At 33.5% G+C, this 20,209-nt stretch overlaps 2 protein-coding genes, 1 non-coding gene and 1 pseudogene across 3 annotated transcripts; 2 read left to right on the top strand and 2 right to left on the bottom strand.

Moving 5' to 3' along the window:
• Nucleotides 1–804: 804 nt before the first annotated feature.
• On the bottom strand, nucleotides 805–4,834 carry LOC124834461 (low-specificity L-threonine aldolase 1). The gene is made up of 10 exons (XM_047309159.2): nucleotides 4,569–4,834; nucleotides 3,719–4,172; nucleotides 3,202–3,313; nucleotides 2,697–2,747; nucleotides 2,436–2,507; nucleotides 2,211–2,343; nucleotides 2,046–2,104; nucleotides 1,726–1,826; nucleotides 1,103–1,169; nucleotides 805–1,018 (listed from the first exon to the last, which is right to left on the bottom strand). The coding sequence occupies exons 2-10, from the start codon at nucleotides 4,159–4,161 to the stop codon at nucleotides 980–982; spliced, it is 1,077 nt and encodes a 358-aa protein (XP_047165115.2). The 5' UTR covers nucleotides 4,162–4,172; nucleotides 4,569–4,834; the 3' UTR covers nucleotides 805–979.
• A 1,387-nt stretch (nucleotides 4,835–6,221) lies between these two features.
• On the bottom strand, nucleotides 6,222–8,611 carry LOC124834463 (cell division cycle 5-like protein pseudogene; annotated as a pseudogene).
• A 1,107-nt stretch (nucleotides 8,612–9,718) lies between these two features.
• TRNAR-CCG (transfer RNA arginine (anticodon CCG)) lies at nucleotides 9,719–9,791 on the top strand. The gene has a single exon. It is a non-coding gene; the product is annotated as a tRNA-Arg (tRNA).
• Nucleotides 9,792–15,471: 5,680 nt separating this feature from the next.
• LOC124834458 (uncharacterized) lies at nucleotides 15,472–19,352 on the top strand. Its single transcript, XM_047309153.2, has 2 exons — nucleotides 15,472–17,585; nucleotides 18,584–19,352. Exons 1-2 carry the CDS (start codon nucleotides 16,053–16,055, stop codon nucleotides 18,968–18,970), a joined length of 1,920 nt encoding a protein of 639 aa, XP_047165109.1. The 5' UTR covers nucleotides 15,472–16,052; the 3' UTR covers nucleotides 18,971–19,352.
• The last annotated feature ends 857 nt before the right edge of the window (nucleotides 19,353–20,209 follow it).

Here is a 20,209-nt window from a genome sequence, read left to right as displayed (position 1 = left end):
CAAAATCCGATACCTGATGAATCCAACAATACAATGGAGTAGGTACCATCTTTTCTACAAACGTACAAGCTTACACAATTCAAACTTTTCAAACTCCAACCATCCCAAGATCACCCACTACTTCTACTGCTCACTTTCAGAAAACTATGGCCCCATTTAAATCTCAATAATTGACGCATACAAAGTTATGGAATTGTGCAAAACAATTTTAACTTAAATTAAGATACAATTTCTTAAAATTTATCTTTGTTTTTATTTATTACTTACATTCATTCTCAGTTTAAAAATTTTTAAAATTAGACAAATTTATAATTTTGTAATTTCACATTTTATTAACTCGCATTAATTATTCATAAACCTTTTTTTTTAAAAAGAAACTTTCTTAAATGTTATTTTAATATACCATATATTTGTTATACATAAAATACTTGTTAGTATTCAATTAACCTTGTTTACATGTAATCCGAACCTTATATCACGTACATAAAATATTGCGTTGCTTACGTTACTGAGAAAATTTTCTGAAATTAACCTGTGTGTAGTTAATACGTTTCTTGCATTTTTGTTATGAATTACTACATCAATTTAATAATGCGTTAGTTACATTACAACTATGGTATGGAACTGCAGAAATACACGAAACCTTTTCTCTATCACTAGACCCCATTGAAAGAGATTAAGCCCATCAAATTCACCTACTAATAAATTATATATGTTAAAAATATATGGCAAACTTTGAACAACACCCTAAACATACACAATGACAAGACAGTAACTAACAATGATCTAAATTAGCAAGGGAACTACTACAGAAGTAAAAATAATTGATGACAGGGAACAGCATCAAAGATGCAAATCCTTGTGTGTCCTTTAGGGTAGTACATAAAAGAAAATAAAATGAGCAAAGGAAAAGGGAACACGGCATTTCTTCTTCATTACTACTACTATGTCAACAACGTAACAAGTTTAAATTCTTCCACTAGTCGCCCATTTCGTTTTCTACTCCCTTAACAGCTTGCTGCAATATACAACAAAAGAAAGTTTCATCTTCCAGCTTTCAGTAAAAATTATATGCCAGGCAGAAGAAAAGGGTTAACATCACCTGAAAGCATGACAAGGCGTATTGCACATCACTTGCAGATATTTGGTGGTGGAGAACAACTCTCAATCTGAAATCAACACACACTGTTATTGACCTCTTGCCTTCGTCATGGAATGGAATTGTTATCACATGTTTTTTTCAGAACAAACATTTCCTTTTTCTATAAAAGAAAAATGTCATAATATTCACGTTTATTCATTGAAATGGTAACAAAAAGAAAACACAACAGATGCACACCGTCAAAATTGAAAGTATTGCAAAATAAGAGTGAATTTTAAACTTAGGGAAAAGGTCCCACAATAAAAATATTCTAAAACTGATGTACAAGTTTCTCCAACATTTGGATAAACATGCCACGTCGACTCAAGAAACTGAAGACATTATGCTGAAAAAAAAGTAGAAAAGATCAACTGCTGATTCACTGATTACGTTTGGGTACACAAATAAAGAGATATTAGTCAACAAAATACCAATTAAAACATGAATTTTGAAGGATCCGAGGTTTATGTCATAGTGCATTAAACTTCAGAAAGAACTCATAGTACTGACTTGACTTCATTGTAAAGTTTGCAATTATTTCAATAATTTATAACAGACTGAACGTTGTTGAGGGGAAACAAGACCTGGATGAGCTCTCCTGCATCACAAGGATACCACGTTCTTCCAAGTACTTGCGTATTTTTTCTGCCCCAGTCCGCATACCATCTTCAATGTCAATGAATACCTAGTATCAGAAAGAAAAACTCAGTGGTTCCTTAAGGGATTCATAAAAAAGTTATAGTTATGTTGTTTTCACTTGGCATTCTAGGCTCAGTATCGGGACAGAAATTAAAAAATAAAACGTAAACAAGACAGAGTTTACCATCAAAACACAAATAAACAGAGCAACAGTGAAGTTTCATCATATAAACAAGTTACACTGCACTAGATTCTAAATACTCACTATATTGGTCTCCCCAGCAAGGCTGTTCACTCTCAGTCCTTTAAGTTCCCTCAATCCATCTAAAAGAAAGGAAAAAGTTATAGTACAATAGTAAGTTTAAGAAAATTAGAATTCATGAAACAGACCAGGACTCCACATGGAGTCATCTAAAACTGTGACATTTACCAGCTAAAAATCTAGCTTTCTTGTGATCATTTTCTAGCTTTCCAATATTTTCCTGCAAGGCAACGAGTGCTGCAGCACAAAGGATACCAATCTGTCTCATTCCACCTCCTAGGGTTTTCCGGAGTCGTCTAGCCTGCAAAAAAAAATAGATAAACAAGACTTGAACATCAGTTGTTCGGTAAGAACCTACTTGCAATTAATTTCCCTCTAAAAGTATAGAACTACCTTGGCAATAAAATTCTTGGAACCAACAATAACAGATCCAACTGGAGCACCTATACCCTTAGATAGGCAAACCTAATTCATATTTTCAAAGAAATAAAGTCAGTTTGCTTTACTATTATTCAATGGGGTATGATAGACGCAATAAGTTTGATATGCAACAGACCATAAAATCAGTCCTCTGGAACTTTCATCAATAAATTAGATAAAGGCCAAGAAATATAATGAATTGTAGGCAAACAGGAAAAAGAACAGAAAGCATACGGAAACTGAATCAGCAGCTTGGACAAGCCTATTCACCGGAACACCAAGTGCCTGAAAAGCCAAACTTTTTAGTTAGAATGCGTATGTTAGCAGGAAGGAGAAACCAAAAGCAAACAGGAAGGTAAAGATTAAAAGGTAGATATATAATTTAAGGCAACTGTCAATAAGAAAAGTGATAAGATTATGCCACTCAGTGGAAAATAGGCAGTGAAGGGATCAGATAATATATAACAGCTTATCTCACTTCATACTAAACAAATGTACAAGTCACATCTAATCATTCAATGGCAAACAATCTTTTCTTTCAAATTGATTTGACTGTAAATTCACATTGTCATATCCCTTCTTCTATTTCTGAAAGTAATTGTACACGTATAAATAAATTGTGACCAGGCCCTGTGCTAGGATGGCAGATAGGAAAGTCACTACGGGATTCTCCACAATACGACTTGCCCATGATTATAATAAATTCTTATAGGAAAAGATAAGAAAAAAATGTACTCACAACTGACGCGTTAAAAATACGGGCTCCGTCAATGTGAAGCTTCAGTCCGTGCCTCTTAGCTAAATCCCCAACTCTGTCTGTATATTCAACTGAGAGGCATCTGCCACCAGAGCTGCATTCAGGTAAATGTGAGCCATAATGCTTGTATAGTTTTGAATCAATTATCAGCAGAAAGGAATATTTAAAATTCAATAAAAACTAGCAAATTCCCTGAGCCTAAAATCATTGTGGTAGCTATGTGGCAACTATAACCAACAAGAGTGTACAGAGCAATGAAGTGGTGTCACTGCATTAAGAAAATAATCCCCCGTGTCTCCAGTAACACCGCATGGGGCAATGATGCAGTACTAGAAAAACAAAAAAAAAATGGTCTGCTGCGATCACTGAAGGCCTTGTAAGAGGCAGCATCTCCACCCAGCAACCAATATAATTGAGAAGAGGTTATAAGTGTCTGTAAACAAAGGGCAAATCTACAATACACAATTTGGACGTTTAAACTAAGTTCTTAAGTGCTTACTTTGCGTGAGTATTTTCCAAGCAAATAAGCTTGGTGGTTGGATACAGTAACTCCCCCCTTGGGTCCCTGATAGCAGCCTCAATCAAATCAATGTCCATGGTTCCATCATCGTTATTCTTCACTGGTCTTGGATGCACCCCTCCAATAGTTGCAATGCCGCCGTTCTCATAAATATAGATATGGCAATTGTCTCCAAGAATAACTTCACTTCCCCTGACATCACAATGAACAAGTACACTTATAAGGTTCCCCATAGTGCCGGATGGAACAAAAAGAGCAGCTTCCTTGCCCATTGTCTTTGCCATCTCTGCTTCTAAGCGAAAAGCAGTAGGGTCATTGCCTAGAACATCGTCATCAACTTCAGCACTTGCCATGGCAGCCCGCATGGCTTCCGTTGGCTTCGTAACTGTGTCTGACCGAAGATCCACAATTCTAGTCACCATCTTCTCCTCAACTAAAAAAAAAACAAGCCAAACAACAAATCCAATTTCAAAAGAATCAATCACCAATTTTAAACAAAAAGATGCTTCAGGTGAATTTCTCTGCCACCACTGTTGGATTCAAATTCACTAATGGAGAAACACTCGTAAAAAATGATCACGACACAAAAAAGGTCTCCTGCTCTACAGATGATTAGTATTTTCGATAATAACAGCAGTCTTCACAAAACTCCAACAGTAACAAATTACAGACAGAAGCACAATCACGTATCTGTAGTAATCTCCGCAATCAACGTTAAATGATAATAAAAAAATGTAATATAAAAATTCCCAAGAATTTAGGAGCCGAATTGAACAATTCTTTCAAGACATAACAAAACACGGACAAAAAAGAAATCACCGAAAATTACCAGTAAAATGAGAGGAGGGATGATAATCTTGAAACAGTCTCCACTCTCCACCCAAAATTCCCGAAAAATAATAACAAAGATACCACGAAATATAACATCACACACTAGACACTTCTGGAAGACAAAATATGGTCGAATTTCCTATTTTGGGAAAGCAAACAGAATACATAAAATAATAACATCAATAATAGAAAACAAAATGCAAAATACAGTGGAATATAAAAAACGGTGAAGAAAAAAACACATATAAAAAGACGCAACTGCTGCAAAGGACATGACACATGCAAGAGCAAGGCAACCCGTGAACCTTCTTTTGTTATCTTTCTAAGACAACTGTACAGTCATCAGCAGAAGTTAAAGCAAGACCAGAGGACAGATAAGTGTGCACATCATCATTATTCTTATCATTTGTTTTTAGTGGTTGAGAAAGGAACAAGAGGAAAAACATGTTTGTACGATGAATTTTGAGTTTAGAAGAGTCAATCCAATTTACCAGATAAAGGTTCAAGAAGATCGCAGGCAACCCTAGCTCCGGCTCAGTCTGAGTTCAGGTGAAGTGCATGCAGTGCGAGAAACTAACGCTTTATGGTTTTGCGAGTTCCATGAGAAGGGTAGTTATACTTATATAGATACACTAATTATAAATTAGTGTAAGTGGAATCAGAAAATAAATTAGTATATATCTAAACGAGGGAAAATCCACCTTTTATCAGTAAATTTATTATTTTAAACTTTTGAATGGAATATTTAAAATTTCTTGCATATTATGAAAAGACTTATACCGGTTTTTATACTGTACTCTCTACTCCATTAATTACCAATTTTTAATTTTTATTTATTATTTTCTGACGGAGGATGTTTTTCTAACAATGTTATTCGTTCCTGCCATCTGTTTGTGATTATCCCATTGGAAAAAGGTTATTGTTTTGGAACACTCATCTTAGCCATTATTCAAAAATGCTGTGCATGCTGGCATTGACTCATCTCTACACTTCTCATCTTCTTCCTTAGTATTAAAATATCAAATTCATGGAAAGTCCAATGGAAAAAACACTTCTTTCCAAAGCATTTTCTACTCAACTTTTATGCACACTTCATCTTAGCTTCTGTCTTGTGCTTATCACACAATAATTTCATTGGCTCATAATATCATTTCTTTTTCATTATTATTACTTTCCTTATTCTTTTGGAAAAGTGCTGTCCAACATCATTGGTTCTTTTTAAAAGAGGCAAAGGCAAATCCATTCATTGCCTTGCCTTATGCTTTTAATTTTTTTAAACCAATTTTTAACTTAATCTATTTTTTAATTATAATTTAGTATTTATTTGTTTTTTGGGATCTCCTTTGCAGATGTCTTATCCATCCCTCCTGAGCAGCCTTTTAGGTGTACAATTTTGGCGGCTAAGGGTGTGTTTGAACTTTAATGGTACACGAAATCAAAATTTGCTTTGCATATTGAACACATTTACATTATTATTAAATCTAATTAAAAAATTCACCTCGAATTTCTTTTAACTTAAAAGTTATGACGTTATTTCTTTGTAGAAATTTTTCTTTTTAGTATAAGTTGACGATCGATTTTAGGTTATTTTGATATTAAAAAATTAACTTTTATGTTTGTAAATAAAAAATAAAAAAAAATGTAAAATTATTTAAGAGTTTTGAAATGTTCCATCATGCGATGACTCAACTGCTACTGCTAGAGCATTTTCATCCTCCTCCGAGTGAGGTACAACTTCACAATTCTCTGTACCCTGTACATCAGTATCATTGGTCATGGTCTCCGTGATCTCAATTGACTCAGGTGCATGGCTGTTTGCTTCAATCTCTTCATGCTGTTGTGCATGTAATTTGAATCGGTCCATGATATTTTGCATCTTCTCCAGCTCTTCAATTAGACTCCCGTACCTATTTTGCAAAGTTTTTTCAAGTTCCTTTTGCTTCTGCACTACAGCCCATAGATTGTGTATCCTATGTGATGCTGCTAATTGTTCCTGCTTCTGTAAAGCTTTAAAGCATTCTATTTCACAAGCTCTCTTCGTACCACTAACGTTGACAAATTAAAAAAAAAAGAATAAATTCGAAAAAAATTGTAAACCTGTAAAACACTGGTGTGCAGTGGCAAGTTTCAAAATATTAACTGACATTTAATAATATTCAGTTTTCATACGCTACACTTTCATTAAATAATTACCAACTCGACATTGACAAGAAGTTTCATGATAATAGCAGTATAAGGAAATCCCCGAATAAAATATTAAGACATGTATTGACCAATATATATATGAAAGAAGTAATGGAACATTGACAAATCCAAATTATTTCAATTTCACTAGTCTGTGCAGAGATTTTTGTAGTTTGTATTTTGGGAATCTAGTCATGGAAGGGGAATACAATTTAAAAACAATCTAGAGTAATAAATGGATAAGGTCATTATAGTCTTAGGTTTTGCATCAAAAGAGAGGTATCTCCAAAACAGGAGTCAAGTTACTTGTGTTAAAACTCAACTGAAGAAAATGAGATCTCATCACAGAGAAATAAAGAAACTAAGAGGACAGACACATGAGTAAAGACATACATCTTTCACTTCATCTTCCTGAAAATCTTCTATCACAGGGACATCATACACATTTACGGCTCCATTGACTCCTTTCTTTTTCTCCTTATTCACTTTATCATAAAGGGGATACTTAGCATTGTTATGCTCCAGTAAAGTTAGAAGCTCCCTTCTAATCATCTCATCAGCTTGTTCAATAGAAGTTGTTGGAACAAAGGAATTTTTGTCCCCATCAATTCTTATCAAGGAATTTCTTATAAGCTCCAATGACGCAACAAGAGGCCTAGGAAGTTTCCGTTGCAGGACTTTTGATCGTTTTCTAAGCAATGCCTGTTGTCTTGCTTCTTCTTTCTTTTTCTCTCTAGCTATTCTATCATACATTTCCTATTTGGTACTCATTTTTGGGCTGTGGAAGGCTTCCTAAACCATATAGCAAACTTCTACTCATATCAGTCTGTCTATGTAGCTCAAGTTTAGAGCTGTCAAGCATATTCGTGTCCTCATTAATATATAGCTCATCCCCAAGAGGAATTCACTTTGGTGTCATGCTAAAAGAAGAACCATCTCTTGCGGGTGTCACGCCAATTCTAGGAGTGAGACCTGCACCTCCAGAAGTTGCAGAAGGTGTCAGCATTAGATTTGGCGTTTGAATGTCTTTTCTCCTTGGGGCGACACCCGAAAAATCTGAAGGATGCAACTCCGGGTTCTCTCCGCCTAACAATGGTGCTTGAGACTCCCTTAACCTGGCCAGATTTTCAGCTTCCATCATAATAACATCTCCTTTACCAACTGGCGTTCTCTGAGGGGTCCGAAGAGGAGTCATTCCTTGACTAGGGTGTCTGCGCATAATTAGCCAGAAGTGCAAGTGTTGCTCCACTATCTTCAACAAGTTCCTGACTCCCTGCAAGATGACTAGCATAACCCAACATTGCAATTTCATCTAATTCCTGATCAGAAATCTGGGGAGGTGGAAGCATTAATTTTGACCTCTTTCTGGGTTATTGAGCTTGTTGGCATGCAATATGGCAGATGGGACATCTTGCCTTTGTGCAATTTTATTTTTTGCAATGTCCTACTTTCTTAGTTGTGCCTCGATATCAACCCTCCTTTTCCCTTCAAGTTCTTCAATTGTAGTAGGGAACTTGGGCTGTTCCACTTGTCTATCTTCATCCGTAACATCAAAAAAACTCGAAGGAGGCCTTTTCTCAAATGGAATTTCTGCATTGTAGTCTATTCCTTGTCTTCTCTTCCGCTTCCTAATATATATTCCTGCAGCCTTCAATTCTCTCTTCTTTTGTAAAGAAGCAAGCCTCCTGGTTTCCTCAAGCTGTTTCTCCCAAGCTTTCCTTTTTGCTTTCTTTCCCTTTGTGTTGGCTAACCGACATGTCCTTCAGAAAACATCTCCTTTTCATCTTCATCCATATCAACAGGATCAAGTCGCTCATGTTTCGAATCAGGATTTGGATCAATCTCCCCAGGACGCATTTAAAAAAGTTTCATTCGAATGTCATGTAGTAGAATACCAGGATATAAAGGCAAGCAATTTTATATTTTAATTTATGAAATCAGATCTTAAATTTAATAGTTTTTACAGATTTTCATATACATAATTATGAAAGAAAACACTTACTTCAATCTATCGCAAAGTTTTCGTGATAAATATTTTCCTTTTTTTTTCTTAATGATATAAAATTATCCAGATAAGAAATAATCCTCTTTACTTTCCTTTAGTCTTTTGAAGAGTATAATCCTCCATTTTTTTTACAGAAGTAAAATTCATAAATTCGACTTCAACGAACACCGTTTCTTTTATTTTTTATATTTGAAATGAAGTCGTATACATTTTCTACTACTTCTATAAAGGAAGTCATTCTACATGTACACGATTTCACTAAAGGAAAATGAAAAAGATGGTGAAGAACAAAATGAGAAATGACAAAGAGCAGGGTGGAAGGTGGATGATGGAAATGAAAGGGAGAAATGAAAAAAAGGTCATGGACAGTGAAGAAAGAAAAAAAAACACTAAAAATAGACACGTGTTCACATTTCAGATGATGTTAACACTAATTTAACAAAAATGACTGCATTAAATTCTTTTTAAATAAAACAACAATAAAATCTAGGAAAGAAAATATTGAATAAATTCCATAAATATATAAATATTATGATCAAAATACTAGTTAAACTTAAAAATTAAAACTTTTTATCTTTTAAATATATAGTAAAAGAGAGAGAAGAATCATATAAGCATAAAAAAATGCTCAAATTTGTTGTCCATTATAAAAATGGTACATTTCATGGTAATGATTTCCTTTTTTCCATTTCTTTAAATACTGTTGCTAATGTTCAAAAAGAAAAAGTCTAATATACTCCATAGTTAAGATTATATACATATTAAAGTTATTATTTTCAATTTAATTTTAAAAAAATCATTTGAAAAACAAACCGAATTAAAGAATTTAAAGGGTACCTATAAAACGTTTATTTCATCCTTGTGTAGTATCTACAATAAAATAACATAATTCTTAACAAAGCAATGAAGTCAAATAGTAAATTTGTAAATATGCTATTTGAGTTTTAACAATAAATCAAGTTCGCGTGGCCTAATGGATAAGGCGCTCGCCTCCGGAGCGGGAGATTGTGGGTTCGAGTCCCATCGTGAACGCTTAAACGTAATACTTTTTCATTTTATCAATCAATACCATTGTTATTTTTCAAATTTTATTATCTGAAATAATAATAGTATAATCTCCAATTTAAAGTCGAGTGCATAATAATTCATACTTTTAGATATAAATTTGGTTTAGAAAATCTATTATCAAATCATAAAAATTATTTCAAACTATTAAAAATCATTTTATTTAATTGATTTTAAAATTTATTGAAATTAGATTTATTTATTCTATAATTGAACCAAATCATTTATTATTTTAAAATTAATTTATTGTGTCAAAATTAATATAGGCACACTTATATTATATAATAGAGTTGAGTATTAAAAAAAAATTTTATAGCGTTTTCTTAATTAACTCTCAACTTGTCTTTTCTGGGACAAGTATTGTTTTATAAGTTGTACACTTAATTATGTTTGTGTTTTATTTTATTTTTTTAAATTTTACTGTGAATATCGGTAACATTTAATATTGGGTTTCTATGAGATATGGTTATTCAACCTTTTTGCATAATTATTTGATAATTTACATTGTTAACAAAAATTAAATGTATAAAAATTGTTAGAAAAGATTTTGAAATGATAATATTTTATCATATGACTTTAATTTCAAATTAGTTGACTAAATTGAAAGTCACGGTCTTATTACAGTTAAATTTATCAATTTGGTCATTTCACATGGTTTGACCCGATTCATATGAATTGAGATCAGAAAAATTCAGAGAACCAAAAGTTTCATATTAAAAAAGTTCACGAGACTAAAATATCTATAAAAGTCTTGTGGGTCAGAGTCAAAGTCTATAAAAGTCCGTTCATTGATCTTCTTTTTAGAAAATATTCATTTTGAAACAAGAAAAAAATACAATTAACTCTCAATCTATCACAAATCTAAGAACTCTTAATTTGTCAAATAATTATATACAAACATTGTAATCAGACTAACATAGACTTTGTAAGAGGTTTAATGAACTTAATTGCTTGCTTATATAGAATAATTACAAACAATACATATGAAGTTAAAATCTTTAATTGTTAAACATATTTAATTTTTTTATTGGCTAAACATATTTTTTTTAAGTATATAAGATAGTCATTTAATTTTGTTGTACCAAAAATTCATCTTAATCTAAATCAAAACTAAATAAGACATCTCAATTTAAAATAATAAATTTATAAATAGTAAGTTTATGGATTTTTTGTTATACGTTATTAATTTTCTTTTTCTTATTTTTTAATATATGACTTAAATTTATACTTAAATGGTTCCAATTATTTGTTTCACTTTAATAATATATATATATATATGGGGTTTGCTAACGCGGGTACACCTGTTTTTCAGTTGATACATTTTAGCAATGTGTACCGGGTTTTAGTAGACAAAAATATCCTTATATATCATGGATTCTATATTTTAAGGTTAAGGGTATTTTAATAATTTTCATTCTCAAAACTAAAAAAAAAAAAAAAAACCCCCAAACCCTTACTCACCTCTGTCATTCCTCTCAATCCTTTCTCTTTCATCTCTCTCACTTCAACATTTTCTCTGTCATCTCTACTGTAACTCCAATTGAAAAAATCAGAAACACTTGCCTTTAAACAATTTACCTTTGTAAAGAGTTGAGTCATTGACATATTCACCTTCAGGCAAAGGTTCATCCGAGATCTCTTCAATTTCACCATTTTTACTAATCTCTCTAATTTCATCATCTGCATATGTTGAATCAACTTAATTACCAATTCTTTTGGATGTCATTATGCTTGTGAAAATTAGATAAAATTATATACGACAAAAATTATAAAATGAAAACTCATTATAAAGTCATTTTTTATAAGAAATTGTTTAACAACGAGTGTTTCTGATTTTTTTCCAGGCCAATTACCAATTCCTTTGATGTCATTATGCTTGTGAAAATTAGATAAAATTAGATAAAGACAAACATTATAAAATAAAAACTCATTATAAAATCATTTTTTGTAAGAAATTGTTTACCAGCGAGTATTTCTGATTTTTTTCACGTCAATTACCAATTCATTTATGCTTGTGAAAATTGAATAAAATTATATAAGACAAAAATTATAAGATGAAAACTCATTATAAAAATCATTTTTTGTAAGATTGTTTAACGGCAAATGTTTTTGATTTTTTCAATTGGGGCTACAGTAGGAATGATAGAGAAAAGATTGAAGTGAGAAAGATGAAAAAGAAAGGGTTGAGAGGAATGAGAGACGTGAGTATATAAGAGTATATAAGAGTAATTGGGGGGTTTCTTTTTTTCTTTTAGTTTTGAGAATGAAAATTATTAAAATACCCTTAACCTTAAAACTTAGAATCCATGGTATATAAGAGTATTTTTGTCTACTAAAACCCGGTAAACATTGCTAAAATGTACCAACTAAAAAACAGACGTAGGCGCGTTAGCAAACCCCTATATATATATATATATATATATATATATATATATATATATATATATATATATATATATATATATATATATATATATATTATTAAATATATATTTAATGATTATAAAAAAAATAGTGTAAATTTTATTAAAATTAGTTTAATACTTTTACATTTTGGCTCGACTTCGTATTTGTTGTGTCGTATTTGGACTTTATCACAATAATGTATTATATATGGTTTTATTAAATGTTATGAGTTTCTTTCTCTAAGAAATTAATAAATAAATTATAGTGCATAATTATATTAAATTATATAATAAAATATATTATATGTGTACATAAATAATATTATTTATAAGAGTTAATTAAAATTTCATAATTAACTAAACTCATCTCGATCATAATCCACTTTAGAGACTTTGGAGACTTACGTTTCTTTTTCTCCACTTAAAAGAATCTCCTAAAAATGTTATTTTAGGAATAGACTAAAATTAGTCTATAATTCCTGAGTCAAGTTCACATCTATATATTTTTTGTGTTCTATATTAATCTTTTCACAAGTAAATCTATTTTTTGTGTTCTATATTAATCTTTTAAATATCATTGTTAGTTTATTAAAAAATTAATTTGATATCAATTTTTTTACAATATTCATAAAAAGTTTAATTAAACTTATTTTAAGTGTACAATATATAAATGTTAAATATATATTTTTTGTGTTACAAATTTTTTTCAACCGTGTAAAACTAATAAAATTTCAAAATACAAATATTTTAGGTCAGAATGTTAAACTAAGTTTAATAGATTTCGTCAAGTTCATCTTAACCTAACTTTAACTGAATGAACTCAAATTTAAGTTAATTCAAACTACGAAAACTAAAACATAAATTTAAAATTATAAAGATTTAAATTTTAAAATTTTTACTTTTAGATGAAATTTATAATTCTTTAATTTTAAACAAACCAATTACTCATTAAAATTGTATAATTTTAATTTATTTCAAAATTCCTCAGTCAAGTATTTTGTTTAACACATTTTTGAAGTATGTGAAAATGTTTGACTTCAACTTTTAGCTTTGTGGAGAAAGTGAGGATCGTGTGGTGGTTTAGTGGCACTGTGTTCAGAAGGGTGTTTGTGTGTTTGATTGTAGAGGTGATTTGTTAAGACATAACCGTGTAAGTTTGGTTAGCATGAAAGGATAAAGAACAAGAACTCGTGAAGGAAAATTAATTTTCATGTTGTTTCAGTACGAATGTTGAGACTGAGATACAAACCTAACGAATTGCACCCGCTTCTTCCTATGATGTCGTTACCGTGCTATCTCCCTTTCTGTTTCAAGCTCTCTGAGGGGAAAATGGGCTGGGTACCTGCAAAGACACTCCGATGCTCAAGTTAGAAAAGGATGTCTTGAACCCTTTCAATTCAAAAGTGAAGAAGAAGATTAATCTTTTCTCTCCTAATTTCTCTTAAGGAAAAACGTATCTTTTTTCCTCTGTGCTTTTCATATTTAAAACAGTAAAATCAACCGTTTACCAGAAAATCCGGTCAGTTACCGAAGTTGACTACTTGGAAGTTGTAACTGTTAGATCGTGTTTGATACTGGGTCAGTTATTCCCGCGATTCGTGGCATGGACTGATATTTGTAACCGTTTACTCCTAACCGCTAAATTAGGAATCGCTCACTGATTGTCGAGCGCCTGGTGTATCGACGCAAACTTGTGAGTGTTATGTGTCGCGACATCGCTGTTTGCTTGTCGATCACCAATGTGTCGACATCAACAGACGATTGTCGTTAAGTGTTCGACATTCCTACGATCGTGATATTACGATCGTAAGAAGGCTCGACAAACGGTCGTCCGGGTTACTCGTCGACCGTTGGTGAATTCAGGTATCCTACGGTACACGTGTTATTTATATTGCAAAGAATATTATCGGTGAAAAGAGAATCGATCCTTTTAGTTTTGTATGAACACAAAACCCATCAATTTTCTAGGATGAAATGTTTTTTTAAACCTGCAAATTCAACTTTTCATTCTCCTTCATAATACTTATCTACTAACTTTTCATACCAATAAAGATCTAGAAAATCACATTTTAGATATCTAATCTAAAAATAGCATTTTAAAAATCATAGTGATTTAAAAATAGTAAAACTTGATTATTTTAATATTAAAACATTTTAACATAAATAGTTTTGATATGAACCAATTTTATATTTTAAAACACATAATCTCTTTATAAATCACTTTTCTATAATTCTTTGACTTTTTTCTAAGAATTCTTTTTCTTTACTCTTCTGATTGAAGAATCGAGATAATATGATTGATTATTGTGGCGAGATCTTCAATTTAGATTGATTAGTTTCTATATTCACCTAAGTTGAGTTTTAACTATTTTCTCATACTTTTGTGTTATTTGTTGCATGTGAGTCTTATGCATGTGTATTTTTAGTCATTTATGTGAGTATTTGCTAATCAATGATCATAATAGTATGTCTTGATCATTCTTGTGATGTTTTTATGTATAGGTAGAATAGTTACGAGGAGTTTCGTTGGTTAGAGTCTTGTGAGTTGTTGGTCAAATAAAGACAACTAATTACGGTGTTTTTAACTGATAAATATTTTGTAATTGTTAATTATATAATTACACTATTTTTAAATGAAAAATATTTTGTAATTGTTAATTGTATAATTGGATTATTTTTAATTGATAAATATTTTGTAATTGTTAATTGTATAATAGGTGTTTTGTTTGTGTGATTGCTCTGTCTGTTAATTTGGCTTTAATGAATTTTATTAGGGAAATGTTTATGTTTTTTTGGTTGGTACTGCAAATGAGATAAATTGAATCATTGAGTAACGAAATCAAAGTAAGAAAACTTGTTAGACAAGAATATACTAGGTGAAGTTAAATTAGAGAACTACTAAATTGATGTGAAAATATTTTTATAATAATAATAATTTTATATCACAATACTAAAAAAATAATTATATCAATAACAATACTTGTTATCACAATGACAATCATTTTATAATTTTATTTATTATAACAATTTTTTATCGCTCAGAAATTTTTATCTCATTTATTTATATTTATTATTATCTTTTAAACTGAATTCAAGCATGCTCACTTATATATATATTTTCTGAAATAGATAACTTTTGACCCCTAAAATCCATCTTCCATGAAAAGAAAGCACAAGCGTAAGTTATAGAGTCTGAAATAACGTTGTTGAAGTTGGTAGTGAGAATTGTGAGAGTTAAAACGGGGAGGCGCGTATAAAGGAGAAAGAGTATGGAGAGGGTAAATAGGAAGTAAGAAAGGTGCATGGATGAAATAAGAAGATCCGTGGAAGTGGTGCAGCATAGAACATGCATTTATTATTAAGTGTAATGAATTAAGAGAGGAAATCGAAAGGGAAAAGTGGGCAGTGAGTCCCCGAGTGTCTCACACAGTAGAATTATAGAAAAGAAAGATAGCCGAGGTGAGGGTGAGGGCCAGGACCTCTCTCTTTTTTACTCTCAGACGGTGTTCGCTGCCTTCATGTGCTTTTGAGTTGTGTGTGTCAGCATTACCCTCTTCTCTCTTCTCTTCTCTAGATCCAATCACCTTCTCTCTCTACCCCAATTCAACCCTAACTACCCTTTCGTTTTCTCCTACTTTTCTTCCATCTCTTCTCTCATGTGGAATCCAAATCCGCCAAATTCTCCCTTTCCTTAAATCAAATCTCCTCACCCACTGCTCCTTTCACATGATTTGAATCCAACTCACTCCAGCCAAAACCGATCCCTGTCTTCAATCGATTTCATTTTTGCTTTTTCGGCTCATGATAGTAGCGGCATAATCTGATGGAGGATATATCCAAATACGCGCACAGTCCTGCACACGTGGCAGTAGCCAGGCGTGACCACGCCGCACTCCGCCACCTAGTTTCCACGATTCCTCGACTGGCCAAAGCTGGTGAGGTCAACACAGAAGCCGAATCGCTCGCGGCGGAGCTCAAAGCTGACCGGGTGTCGGCGGTTATCGACCGCCGCGACGTGCCTGGAAGAGAAACCCCTCTCCACCTCGCGGTGCGTCTCAGGGACGCTGTCTCCGCGGAGATTCTCATGTGTGCCGGTGCGGATTGGAGTCTTCAGAACGAGCAGGGTTGGAGTGCACTCCAAGAAGCTGTGTGCACTAGAGAGGAAGCCATTGCGGTGATCATCGCGCGCCACTACCAGCCTCTTGCGTGGGCCAAATGGTGCCGCAGACTTCCCCGCATTGTGGCTTCCGCCGCTCGAATCCGCGACTTCTACATGGAGATATCTTTTCATTTCGAAAGCTCCGTCATTCCCTTCATTGGCCGCATTGCCCCTTCTGACACCTACCGAATTTGGAAGCGCGGTTCCAACCTCCGCGCTGATATGACCCTCGCTGGCTTCGACGGCTTCCGCATCCAGCGTTCCGACCAAACCTTTTTGTTTCTCGGAGAGGGTTATGCTTCCGAGGATGGGAATTTCAACCTGCCACCGGGTTCTTTGCTGGCGCTTGCTCATAAGGAGAAGGAGGTTACCAATGCTTTGGAGGGAGCTGGTACGCAGCCAACGGAAGCTGAGGTTAATCATGAAGTTTCTTTGATGTCTCAGACTAATATGTATAGGCCTGGTATTGATGTTACTCAGGCGGAGCTTGTTCCCCATTTGAATTGGCGGCGACAGGAGAAGACTGAGATGGTGGGGAATTGGAAGGCTAAGGTTTATGACATGCTTCATGTGATGGTGAGTGTCAAGTCGAGGAGGGTGCCGGGTGCTATGACTGATGAGGAGCTTTTTGCCGTGGATGATGGGGAGAGTGTGGTTAATGGAGAGAACAATGATGAGTATGATGATGTGCTCACTGCTGAGGAAAGAATGCAGTTGGATTCGGCGCTGCGGATGGGGAACTCTGATGGTATTGGTCAGGAGGAGGAACCTGGAGGGGGGTTTGATGGTCATGAGAATGGTTCAGTAGCTTCCTATTGTGAAGCCAATGCTGGGGCTAAAGAGAAGAAGAGCTGGTTTGGTTGGAACAAGAAAAACATGAAAGGTAGCGGCGGTGAGGAGCTTGAGGATTTGAAGACTGCGAAGAAGCTGTCGGGTGATCAGCAGAAGCCACAACCTGATATTGTGAAGGATAAAAACTTTAAGAGGAAAAAGAAGAAAGGAGGAGTTAACGAGTCTAAGAATGAGAGTGAATACAAGAAGGGATTAAGACCTGTCTTGTGGTTGACACCGGACTTTCCTTTGAAAACAGACGAGCTTCTGCCGTTGCTTGACATCTTAGCAAACAAGGTTAAGGCTATTAGGAGACTCAGAGAACTTTTGACGACTAAACTTCCTCATGGAACCTTTCCTGTTAAGGTAATCTAAACATCATCATATTCTCAACCTTCCTTAGTTCACTTTGCACAGTTGCTTTGCTCTGCACTATATTCATACTTTTGGAGAACCAAAAATAGGAGTTTGTTTGAGTTATAAACATTCTTCCTCCTCCTCTTCAAAGTTATTGTTGTTGGGTTCGAGGACCAGGTTTTCATTGATTGTGCGTATATTACAGATACTTCACATGCTGTCCCAAGTGGGTGCTATACTATTTTTTTTTTTTATATTCAGTTGATGAGTAAAATTGTCGTTATTTGGTGATTTACTATCATCATTCTATTGCCAAATATGTGGTTTGAAGTTCGTAGCATCATTATTTGAGATATTTATGGTTTTTAGATATCTTTTTCTTCGGATGGTTGTCATGTTTGTCCTGGTTGAACGCTTAGAAGAATGAGACTTTTCTCCCTGCCTTACACCTAGCATTCTTTAGACTGACACATGTAGTTTCCCTTCTGCTGATAAATTTTTTAAGTTATACAGTTCATCTTTTATCCAGAAGCATTAAACTAAATACTGCAAAGTAAACTTGCATATCGTTGCCTTAAATTCATTCAAATTGCGCTAGTTTCTTTTCCACTGTGCATTCCAGATTTTCTTCAAGATATGAATGCACTAGCACTCCCAATAGGGATTCATGCTGGTTTTGTAAGTGTAATTGACGTCACTCCTTAGAATGCTACTTATAAATACAATTGTACGATAGTCAAATGAAAAATACCGAATGCTGCTGCCTTCTCTTTTCTGAACATTTAGAGACACTTTTAAGGATGTCAAATACACTATGAATATGCCAGCTAATATTTCATACATATCGATTGTATTGCATAATATTAATATTTGATATGCATTGCTACTTTATTTATCATATAAGTGCTCTTTTCAATTTCCCACTGTGTTCCTGTTTGTCTGTTGCGGGATACTTTGCATGAATGCAAGTTTTTCATATTGCGCTGGTTATTCTTACTGGTTTGCAGGTAGCTATCCCTATAGTCCCTACTATACGGGTCCTTGTCACTTTTACAAAATTTGAGGAGCTTCAACCAGCAGAGGAGTTTTCAACTCCACTTTCCAGCCCAGCATACTTCCAGGATGCCAAATCCAAGGAATCAGAAGGGTCTACATCATGGATTTCATGGATGAAGGGAAGTCGTGGTATACAGTCCGGTGAGTCTGATAGTCATAGATATAGGGATGAAATCGACCCGTTCAATATACCTTCGGACTACAAATGGGTGGATGCCAATGAGAGGAAACGCCGCATGAAGGCGAAGAGAGCCAAAAATAAAAAACATAAGAAGCAGACAGCTACTAAAGGAGGAGATGGAGTACAGCTAGTGGGTGAGGATGTGGAAGAATCCTAATAACACGCTAATTGCTGCCTCGATAATCTTTGTCAGAAAGAAAGTGTATGTGTCATTGTGCACAGCTGACTTTACTTTTCACATTGGATGATCTAGCCAAGAACTTATTGGAAGCTTTTTGGAGGATCCATTGTTACTCCTTAAGAAAAGGGTGTCTATGTTTTTCCCCCTTTCGCGATGTGGGATTATGAAGAGTTTACATCATCTGGAAATAATTGTATTGTCATTTGAAGAGAAAACGAAGCGGAAGAGTCTCTATGGCCTTCAATTAGTTGGCTCCATTCTGATTTTGCCCAAGATACATACCTATATTTGTATGTACATCTGTATCTCTGATTATTGATTTTGAATTTTTGTGAGTGGTATTTGTGTTTTCACTGTTCGTTCGTGAAGTTTTGGCTATTCTTTTGAACTGACTTTTGGCCTAGTAAAATTTGTTGAAATTTGTACCTACATCATTGAATACAAGAACCTCTCTCTTTTTTCACTTTAATAGTTTTTTTTACACATTTACTCTGATAACAGTTAGGATCTTCTTTTTTTTTTCTCTTTTCATTGCACTGAAAAGCATAATTGAAAATTGCTTATAAACATTTTGTATTTTCTTATCTAAAGAATATCGAGTACACCGAAATCTTTATAGTTACATGCCTACCCATAAGCTGGTAACAAAGTGAGAAGCTTTTTAATGGACAAACTAAGATTTATATAGTTGGTAGTTCTTTTGAAGTTTTTTAAATAAAAGTATTATGTGTATATATTCTGTGAGCACTTCTTTCTATTGTATCAATTTTCTGTACGAGATGTAAACGATAGCATGCACATCATACTTTTATTAAAGAGCATACAAAAATTCTTATTTAAGTTTTCTACTCCAAGTATGCATAACAATTTCTTTTTTTGGAACGAATATGAATATGAACGAAAAAAAGAAAACTCATACACAAAGTTCAGATATAGTTTTTGATAAATTTTCAGAAGTATGCTATATTTCATAATTTTAGGACTTTCACGAGTTAAACTGAATAAGGTATTTAATATATATTGGTGCTGAATATGTGACGTACTGGTTATAGAATTTGCATAGTATACATATTACTTGAAGTAGTCAGAATACAGACTCACTGTTTTTCCCTACTGGTAAAATTTGATGATGGAAATATTCCATACCGAACCGAGCCTTTTGACGATTACCTAGGAACTCCAAAACAAAAAAGAACGAGGCAAGAAATAACGTAA

Source organism: Vigna umbellata, chromosome 8, assembly GCF_029865625.1.
Source record: "Vigna umbellata cultivar VRB3 chromosome 8, Vumbellata_1.0, whole genome shotgun sequence".
In the NCBI taxonomy this organism is placed as follows: Eukaryota; Viridiplantae; Streptophyta; class Magnoliopsida; order Fabales; family Fabaceae; genus Vigna; species Vigna umbellata.
This window is presented reverse-complemented; position numbering and strand designations above follow the sequence as displayed.